We start from the raw sequence: 9,809 nt of genomic DNA, 5'->3' as shown, positions 1-9,809 counted from the left end.
CCTCTGAATTGATATGGAGATAAGGATAGGTTGGGGAGAGGCAGGCACAGCTGGGTGGCTGCAGGTTCTCCCCAGGGCTGCCCTGCCTGGTGCCATCTCCTGCTCAGCCCCAGCCTCACGGCACTTAAAAAAAAAAAAAAAAAAAGAGAGAAAAAACCGCGCTCACCAGCAGTAGCAGTGGATGGGGGGGCTCTTGGGCCATGTGGCAGAACCCCCCCGCACAGCCCCTGCTCCCCGATCTCACCCCCCCATCCAGTCCTGCCCACAATGGCTGCCCTGCCTGGCCCCAGTATCCCGACTATTAAAGAAAAAAAAAAGCCCCACACTCACTGGCTGCAGCAGTGGGGATCAGGCCTTCTGAGCACTCATGGCAGAGTCCCCTGCGCATCACGGGGCAGTGGGGGGTAGTAGGAATCACCCCTCCACCTGGCACCTGCATGGCAGCTGCCCCATGGTGTGCATGCGGCATGGCTCAGCAGGGCACCACACACTGTCTGGGGGGAGCTGGGTGGCTCCACATGTCAGCTGGAGCCCAGCACCACTCAGCCCCAGTGGCCCCAGCTCCCAGACAGTGTGTAGTGCCCTGCTGAGCTGTGTTGCACCTGCACCAGAGGGCAGCTGCTGTGTGGGTGCCAGATGGTGGGGGGGCGATCCATGCTGTTCCCCACTGCCCCATGCTGCGTGGGGGGCTCTTTCATGAGCTTCCAGAGGTCCTGATCACCGCTGCCAGAGCCAGTGAGTGTGGGGCTTTTTAAAAAACAATTGTCAGGATGCTAGGGCCGGGCGGGGCTGGGCAGGGGAAGAGATCAGGGAGCGGGGGCTGTGCAAGGAGTCTCTGCCACACAGCCCCAGAGCTCATGCTGCCACTGCTACTGCCGATGAGTGCGGTTTTTTTTTGTTTGCTTGTTTGCTTTCATTCCTGGACTGCTGGGGCCAGGTGGCGGGGCCAATCGGGGCAAGGCTGGGTGAGGGGGTATGATCTGGGAGTGGGGGCTGCGTGGGGAGGGGCTCTGGCAGGAGACCCCAGAGCCCCTGCTGCTGCCAGTGAGTGCGGGGCTTTTTTTAAGTGCTGGGAGGCTAGGGCCTGGTGGGGAATTGGACCGGGCAGGGCAGCCATTAGGGCTTTTCCCATGGGTTTCCCCACATGGGGAGAGGCAGGCACAGCCGGTAGAACTGTGGGAGAACCTGCAGCCACCTAACTGTGCCTGCCTGTCCCTGGCTGTTCCAAATCTCTGAATCAGCACCGAATCATTGTTGAATCTCTGATTCTGATTCAGCTGACTCAAATGGGGACAGTGATTCGAATCACCAAATCAAATCACTGTCCTCTGAATAGGCCAAATCCGAATCAAATACTTCCCTATCTGCAGAGGCCCAGTGGATACCACTATTGAATCCATCCCCTGACATCCTGGAAAGGGACCCCTTACCAGCCCAATCAATCTTAGAAGACATCTGGTGTACAATCAAGGAAACCAAAAACAACAAGGCCACTAAGTTGGATGGCATACCTGCTGACATCTATAAAGCTGATGGCAAGAAACTGGTCCTGAGACTGCACAAATTTATTCCATGCATTTGAAACAAAGAGATTCCTGGGGATCTGAGGAATGCCACCATCATGACTATCTTCAAGAAAGGAGATAAATCAGTGTGTGGAAACTACTGAACCATCTTCTACCTCCTGCTGAGGAAGTCCTGTTGGAATCACAATGTAGAAAGTACCAGCCAGACTTGGGTGTCCAGAAAAGGACATCAAGGTCTTGAGGTTTCTCCACAACCAGATGACTGTGATTGTTTTATGTAGTGGCTGAGAGACAGATCCATTTGTCATCTGAACTGGGGTCAAGCAGCTCTGGGACTCAAGTTCCGGCTTGACCCTGAACTGGGGTAAAGCCCCAACTCTGCTCTCCATTTTTCTGACTGTCACCTTGGTTCTCATTAAGGACCACCTTCCTTCTGGAATGGACACTGAATACTGAATGAATGGAGGGCTCTGCAACAGGGACATTTTTAGTCAAAGATCAAGGCATGCAAAACAACCATCCTTGACCTTCAATAAGCCAATGACTGCACCATCCTTGCTCACACTGAGGAAAGCCTCCAGACTGTACTGGGTGTTTTCAGAGAAGCCTACTCAACTCTGAGCCTCTCTCTCAACATCCAGAAGACTAAAGTATTCTATCAGCCTGCCTCAGGCCACAAATGTGACCCCTACTCCCCAAATTACTATTGAGGGAAAGATTTTGGAGGCAAGTCAAGCACTTCCCCTACCTCAGTAGCCACCTCTCTCAGAGAGCAAACATTAATAAAGAGATCCAGCACAGGATCCACTGTGCACCTGCTTGTTTTGGGAGTCAGTGATCTTCAAGCACCAACTTCAGTGGACCGGACATTGTGTGTGGATGCCTCATTCTTGACTCCCAAAACAAGTGCTCTACTTCCAGGTTAGTAATGGCCTGAAATCTCATGGTGGCCAGCAGAAATCCTACAAGGACACATTGAAGGCATACCTCAAGAAAGCAGATGCCAATGTTAAGACAAGGGAGGAGTAGGCTTCTGACCAGCTCCAATGGAGCTGCAACCTCAACCAAGTGGCTGCCCATTTTGAGGTAAAGCACCTTGCCCTTGAAGGAGGGAAGAGAGAGTGGAGGAAGGGAAAGGTGAGAAATCCTGGCCTAAGGACTACCTTCCCCTGTGGAAAGACCTGCAACTTCTGTGGATGGGTCTGTGGTTCAAGGATTGGACTCTTAAGTCACTTCAAGACCCATCACTGAGCTGTGGGAGAGATTGTCCTTAAACTGCCAATGATGATGACATCAGCTCTGCTCACAGATTCTGTGTGTCCCAGAAGAGAACTCTAGGACACACATTCATTTTTAAACATTAACCAAATAAAAATTAAAGACACTGAAATACAGTCTCTGTATAACAGTGCAACTTACTTTGAGCAAAAGCCTCCTGCACATCTCCTCCTACTCCTGTCAGAGAATCCTGAGGTGTATGGGTTGGGGTGGAGCAGGCAGATGCAGACCTGATAGGCATAGGAATTGGTCGGCTGATAGTGTGACTGGGTGAAGAACGAGGTGAGCCTGCTCCTTGAGTCTAGAAAATAAGAATAAGTGGTTAAGAAGGTTTCTGCAATGAGAAAACATTTGCTTCTGACATCTATGTCCATTCCTCATTCAACTGGGTTAAACCTCATCTGGTCCCATGCAGTTTGCAGAACAGCAAGGTAATATTACATCTCCTGAGGGAAACTTGTTCACACAACTACTTAGCTAGGAAACATCCAGGCATTTCTCAGTAAAGATATAGTACACAGAAAGAGGTTGAGGAGGTCAGGACCTTGTCCTGAAGCTGGGTGAGATAAGTAAATTTAAAGGAAACAAGATTTAAGGACCAAAAATATTATGTCTGGGGCTTTTTCTGACCCCCAACCCTGTAAGAATATTGGCAATCCTCACATGAATGCTTGACAAGACAGCTCCTCCAGGCTGCAAGAAGTAAAAAGAAGTTGGTAGTAAGGAAACTGAGTCTGAGAAAGGAACTGAAGCTTTTCCTGGAGTGAAATATTTCCATGCTTGCTTTCATGTTTGGGCATTTTAAAGTCCTGTGCTTTTATCCTCTGACCTCTGTCTAGTAACACCCCACCCTCCCTTTCAAGCCTCATTCATGCAAGAAAGCTTTGTAATGTACATGCAACCTATTAGTGAAATAAAAGCTTATATTCCCAACAAATATTATACATTTGTATTTTTACTTTTTGGCTCCAGAGTAAGTTAAGCTACTATTAAATCATACACTATCACATTGTTCACACTGCAGGATAGGCTCAGGCACTCCCAATGCGTTGTTCAGATAGGCCATTTAAATTCCTGTTATGGGATCACCTGCTGGAAGTTAAAAAGTTTTAACACTAGTCATATACAATGTCATGCTGTTAGTACCTTACAGTTAGTATCACTTAACTGAAATTCAAGCATACTTTATAAAAAACCTCACAGTACTTTTAAAAAATGGATCTGGATGAATGAGGCTGAGGACACAAAGAATTAATGCACTCTTCCTTCAATGCACTGAAATCCCTGAGGATATATGTCAAAAGAAAACAGAAACCAAACCAAACCACAGGCTATTTAGAATGATTTGGGAATTTGTATTTAGCTGCTACCTGTGACAGCCCTGTGAGGACTCTTAAAACAGCAACTAGTGCACATGTGCTAGCTTGTTTACAGTAAAGATGGATTCCTTAACTTTTCAGTGCCACTTCTCTTGACTGCTCTAGCGACTCAAAGAGAAGGAATTGATACCCACACACAAAAACAGGCAACAACAGTGCTTTATCAGATTGGTTTAGTTTACTTTCTCAAGATCTATATCTATTTATTCTTCCTCTGAATTTCTGTCCCTGACTGTGCCTATCTACTATATGTCTTTGCTGATAAGAAGAAAAGCAGTTATTACCAGTTAACTGCAACTGATAGAGCAGATTTTGGTTGGGAATAGGGGGTGGGTTGTTTTGTTTTTTGAGGGCCCTCTTATTAGAAGGACCTGACTGGCAGGACTCTGTAAGTGTAAGTTACCTTTACACGCGAGAGAAACACTTCTAACTAGAGAATGACTAGCTTAAATTTTAACAATTTGTTTTTGAAAATGTTTTAGGATATTTAAATGACAGTGAAGGAAATGCTGAATACATAGGACCAGATGCTCTCCTGTTTTTTGGCTCTTTTATATCCTTCTAGCAGTGCAAAGGACTCAACGTAGCTGGATCTGGCCAGCTGAAACTTCTGCCAAGCAATATTTTGGCAAAACCGATGTTCTGGAGACTGTTACCAGCTGGCAGTGTTTCAAACTCTGATGTTGTTGTAAGGTCTATAGAGGCCATTCTAGGATAGAACAGGCAGGATGCTGCAGAGCTGCAAATGCCTCCCTGATGACTACTCCTCCACTAAACAGATTTTGGCAGAGGAGACCATGATGCCCACAGTTCCCTGCTGTATTTATTTTTTTCCTGTTTCCTTTTACCACTGACTGAGATGATAATGAAAAACAGAAAGACAGCAAGAACTATATGGAAAGGTGAGGAAATGTCTGTATATGCAAATATTGTCCAATAAATCAGACTTCTAGGAACTATCAAATTCTATGACTGTCATGTGGCTTGTCCTGCAACAGATGTTCCTAGGCATTTCTTCTCTGAACATACTACAGTGACTATAGTGATTAAATGTGTTTGGGAAATAATGCACTGTTAACGCTAACTTTCATTTTCTGAACAAGATATTTAGAAGGGCATGCAAACTTAGCCATTTGCTTTTTTCTGTGCATTATGCAGATAAAATTTTTGTTTTTTTCATTTTTTTCCAATCTTACCCATATAATACAATCAAAAGAAAGTTGAAATGGGATGCGATTTGGGGACTGGATGGCTTAAGAGTCCCCAACTCTTTTTTGATATATGTATTTTATTTTGCTAGATCAATTTCAGCCCAGGTCTCTGGCAACAGAATGTTGTTACCACTGGACAGTTATTTATATTTAGAGGCCAGTAACACTCATAGGAAATGAGCTTAATGATTTGAGTACAAAGTGGTTTTATATATCCTAGGAGAAAACTGCTGTGTCCCAAGCCTATTACTTGCTTATCGGTAGTCTCAACAGAGGGACCCAGGACTAATCCACTCTCAGCTCTGGTTAGCCCAACCAGATCAGGATGCACGCATGCTAACTGCAGCTGAGGGAACCTGCCACAACCACTGCTGGGACATAGCAGGCTTCAGCTTTCAGTTGTTAACTGACTGCAGCTGTCAGTGTCCAGCTGCTTTTTATGAGAAATTCATCAGCTCCATTTAACTCACTGCACTTACATCAAAGTTGTAAGCATTTTAAATTATCCCTCATTAAACTGGGACAGGATTTACATTAGCTAGTGCATAAGTATAATACACTTGAAGACTGGTTATACTGGATCTTTAGTACATTGCTCCCTCTACTGGAGTTGAAACTAGCTCACATCTCCGGAAAGCCAGCCCTGGATTTTAATGTTGTCATGTTATTATACTACAGCTAGAAAAACAGTACATATGTGATGACCGTGTTACTCTTCTGAGAGAACAAATTCTTATGGATGTAAAGAAATTGAAACTACATAAGCATTAGAAATTTCCCCTGGAGATGAAAATAGCCTTATGCCCCCGAAAGAACCACAAACAAGCATATTTGAGGGATTAGTGGGGAACATTTCATGGAAATTTAGAGGCAGGTAGAAATAATTAATTTTTACTGTGAGCACCTGCCATTCTCAAAGTTGATTTTGTATTAAAAGGCCCTAAATATTACAGTTGTACAATATCCTGTTTTTACTCCAGGTAGCAAAGAGACTATTCTATATGATCTTTTTTTAAAAGAAAACTATTAATGTTATTAGACAGAGAAAAGAAGAAAAAAAGACTCACTCAGAGGTGATATTTAGCAGGTCTTACCCTCTGGAATATAACCATGACTTGTTTTGCTGGAACAGATTCATGCTCCATCTCAGAACTGTTAGTAACAAACTGAAATGGTGCCTAGGGAGCATTACCAGTCATGGGAAAATTGTTGATTCTACTGAGCATTGACTTCCTTTTGTGAAACTAGGGACCAATGTGGTCTTTGTTACATTAAGATACTCCTTACTCCTCTCACTTTTTATATTAGGTCTAATAATCTTCACAGGATCCGTTTAATGCTAAAGAGCTACAAACTAGTTAAATCTTCCAAAAACTCAACACTATTAATATAAACTCTTGCATTACTTTTGAAAATAAAATGACTGTCCTTCAGGATCACTGGAAAGCTGCTGCTAATACTATTTTTAGAACATGTGAAAAACAAGATCCTGACCGTCTATGGCCAGGAAAAGTCCTTTGAGCCCTTTTTGAACAAGTGGGGATTTCAAGACCACTCCCCTAAGCTAAATCCAACTCAGATAATTTTCTTCTATTCCCTGAAATGATACCTGCAGTCTTAAAAGGCTATAAGGGGTTGTGGAGTTTTTCACTCTCTAGTCAAGGTGGTCGTATGCTGTGGACTGCTAAACAGCTATTGCTTTTCACGCCTAAAATTACCTCACTTAAAACAGCAAGAAAAAAAATTCTTCTAGCCACTATTCCCTCCTAAGGGTGTTGTGAAGTTTAACTGTATAAATTGATTTGAAATCCTCATATAAGATGTATGAAACAAATGCAACATATTATTCTCAGTCCAAGACATAAGCACACCTTTTAAGCAGAAGCAAAATGATAAATCACAGGTTCTCAATCCCATTTAAGAGTTAGTGAGACCTATAACAAGACAAATAACTTACTCCCTGTTTCAATTCTTCTTCCTAAAGAAAAAAAAATGGACCACCAGAGTTAGATTAGCAAGGAGTTCAGTGCCGAAGGGAAAAAATCATGAAAACTCACGGTAAAAGGTTAGGTCTAAATCAGGGCTGTTCAACTTCTAAGTGGCTGAGGCCACACCAGTGGGTTCACTGGACCCTCAAAGCTTCACAACCCGGCTGCACCATGTGTCTAGGTGCCCTGCCTCACACTAAGCTCCCTGACTGTGGACTTCTCTCTGCTGCATCACGCCTCTCAGGTGCCGCAGGCTGCAGGCTCCTCCAGCACTGTAGGCTGCATTGCACTGCACCACCCCAGTCCCTGGGACAGGGAAGGGGAAGCCAGAAGGGGAGGGAGCCTAGGGATCCCAGCCCCCAGGCTCTCACTCAGCTGCTGCTGCCCACCCCTTTCCTCCCCACCCTCCAGCTGCAGAAGCAATGGAGGGAGCAGGGGAGCAGCAGCTGGATGGGAGCCTGAGGGCCTCAATTTAACCCTTTACAGGTTGCATAGGGCCTGTAAACAACCAGCTGGACAGCCCTAGTCTAAACTGATATCACCTGAAGATACCAAACCAGAGCCTCTTCTGTGGTTGCTTTGAAATGCCACAGCAGTGTAAAGAGGCAAGGAAAGTACAGCTTTCTACCCAGAGATTCTGCAGGGGTCACCACGTTTCCTGGCCCCACTACAGCACCATTGGGAACAGCATGCCTGTGCACCTTGATTATCCCTGACTCTAAGGGCCTGGGGGCCACAAGTCCTGGGGCCAGGCTGTATGAGCTTGACTAGGTCTTGACTGGCTCCACTATTTAGAAGCCACCTCTATTCTGCTTCTCTGGTTCCATATCAGGCACAACTTTCTTACACAGAGAATGTAGCATATTAAACCCAGAAAGATACAAATTATGTAAGTTGCCAGACATGAGCATTGGCCTATTCACTTCAGTGGAATTATTTCTGCTTTTATCAGAGCCACATTTGACCTGTGGAGAATGCCCATATAGGCAACTCATTTGAACCTTCCAAAATAAAGCAGACTGCTAGTCAATTCATGTTTTTTTTTCCCAGTGTGAATTTTGCAGTCACTATTCTTTGGATCATCTGCAATGAAGCATTTCAGATACCATGGGGTCATACTCTCACTGGAATGGCTTATCATCTTTCCCATTTTCATTATAGACCTACTCCTTTGCATCTGCAGTACATGGAGGGATTTCTCATGCCTGCAGGCACAGCACTCTCCTGATTCAAGGCAAAACATGACCCTTGGGCCAAAACCTGGTCCTTTACAACCATATTACTGACACAAAAATAGACTGGACATCCATGCTGCAAGCCCGTTTTTCCATCCTTTCCTTTCCAGATAAGATTTTGTCAATACTGAAGAAGAAAATATACTTCTAATGCGTCCCTTACCTTTGTGCTCAAGTGATCTTTTCTCACCCTTTGGGGAAACTTTTTTTCTTTTTGGGAGGACCAATTTTCAATGGCACAGTTACTCTGAGGAGGCCACGAGTGCCACAGCATTGAATTTTTGACAATAGGGATCTTGTGTCAGAACATAATGGCCGAGGCTCCTTTTGCTGCTTAGGAAAGGTAAAGCAGCACTCTTTCCCATCTTGCCTTTCTCAAAAAAAGCATGCATATATTCTTTGAAATGAGACCCTTTGGGAAAGGGCTTAGATGTGTATTTTGGTGAATTTTACAAGGTGTTTTTCTCTTTTTTAGTGAAAGGACAAAGTACTATTAAGGCATCATACTCAAGGCCTACAGTCAAATGGTAAGTATCCTCTGATTGAATGAAGGATGAAAGGAGGAAAGTCAAAGAAGCAAGGAAAAATAGCAAAGCATCACCAGCCATGATGGGAGGGTGAGGACCATATATAATGGTAACAGAATTGCCACTGAGGGGTATATATCTGATTATGTTTATCATTTATTGCCTGCCTCTATATATTTGGCCTGTTCTGTAATCAACGTCTTCAGCGGAGTAAACTATAAATAAACCCCAGACTGAGCACACCTTGAAAAAAAATTATGGCTGGTCTATAGATCATTAATCCAAGACCCAGCAATACTGCCAGAGCTTCTCACAAGTTAGCTAGACAGGGCTAAACAACAGTGGGCCTTGTTTGAAAGGAATTTAATTATTTTTCAGCAGTGCTTAGTCAACTACTATTAAAGGTTGCCTAATTCATGTAGAAGTTGGTTAATTATGACACTGTAATATTAATACTGGAATACAGCATACGTTGTATGGTTTACTAATACTGAAAACCCATGAATTTGAGTGGGGAAAATAAGGATGGTACAGGGATAGGAAAAACTTTAGGGACGAAATATCCAACAAGAATAGAAATTTACTAATATGAAAATGTATTTTTTCTGTTTAGACAGACAAGATTCTTTGGGTAGATGTGATATCTTTTATTAAATCAACTGAGT

At 43.9% G+C, this 9,809-nt stretch overlaps 1 protein-coding gene across 8 annotated transcripts in view; it reads right to left on the bottom strand.

Annotated features, from left to right (window-relative positions):
- Window positions 1-9,809, bottom strand: part of DTNA (dystrobrevin alpha) — a 416,444-nt gene that overhangs the window by 34,952 nt on the left and 371,683 nt on the right. For all 8 annotated transcript variants that reach the window (XM_019526848.1, XM_019526842.1, XM_019526857.1 and 5 more), the window contains one exon: window positions 2,946-3,105. In XM_019526848.1, coding sequence (XP_019382393.1) covers window positions 2,946-3,105 — 160 coding nt within the window. The remainder of the gene's footprint in view (window positions 1-2,945; window positions 3,106-9,809) is intronic.

Source organism: Gavialis gangeticus, unplaced genomic scaffold, assembly GCF_001723915.1.
Source record: "Gavialis gangeticus isolate Ggan-Ray unplaced genomic scaffold, GavGan_comp1, whole genome shotgun sequence".
Classification (NCBI taxonomy): Eukaryota; Metazoa; Chordata; order Crocodylia; family Gavialidae; genus Gavialis; species Gavialis gangeticus.
This window is presented reverse-complemented; position numbering and strand designations above follow the sequence as displayed.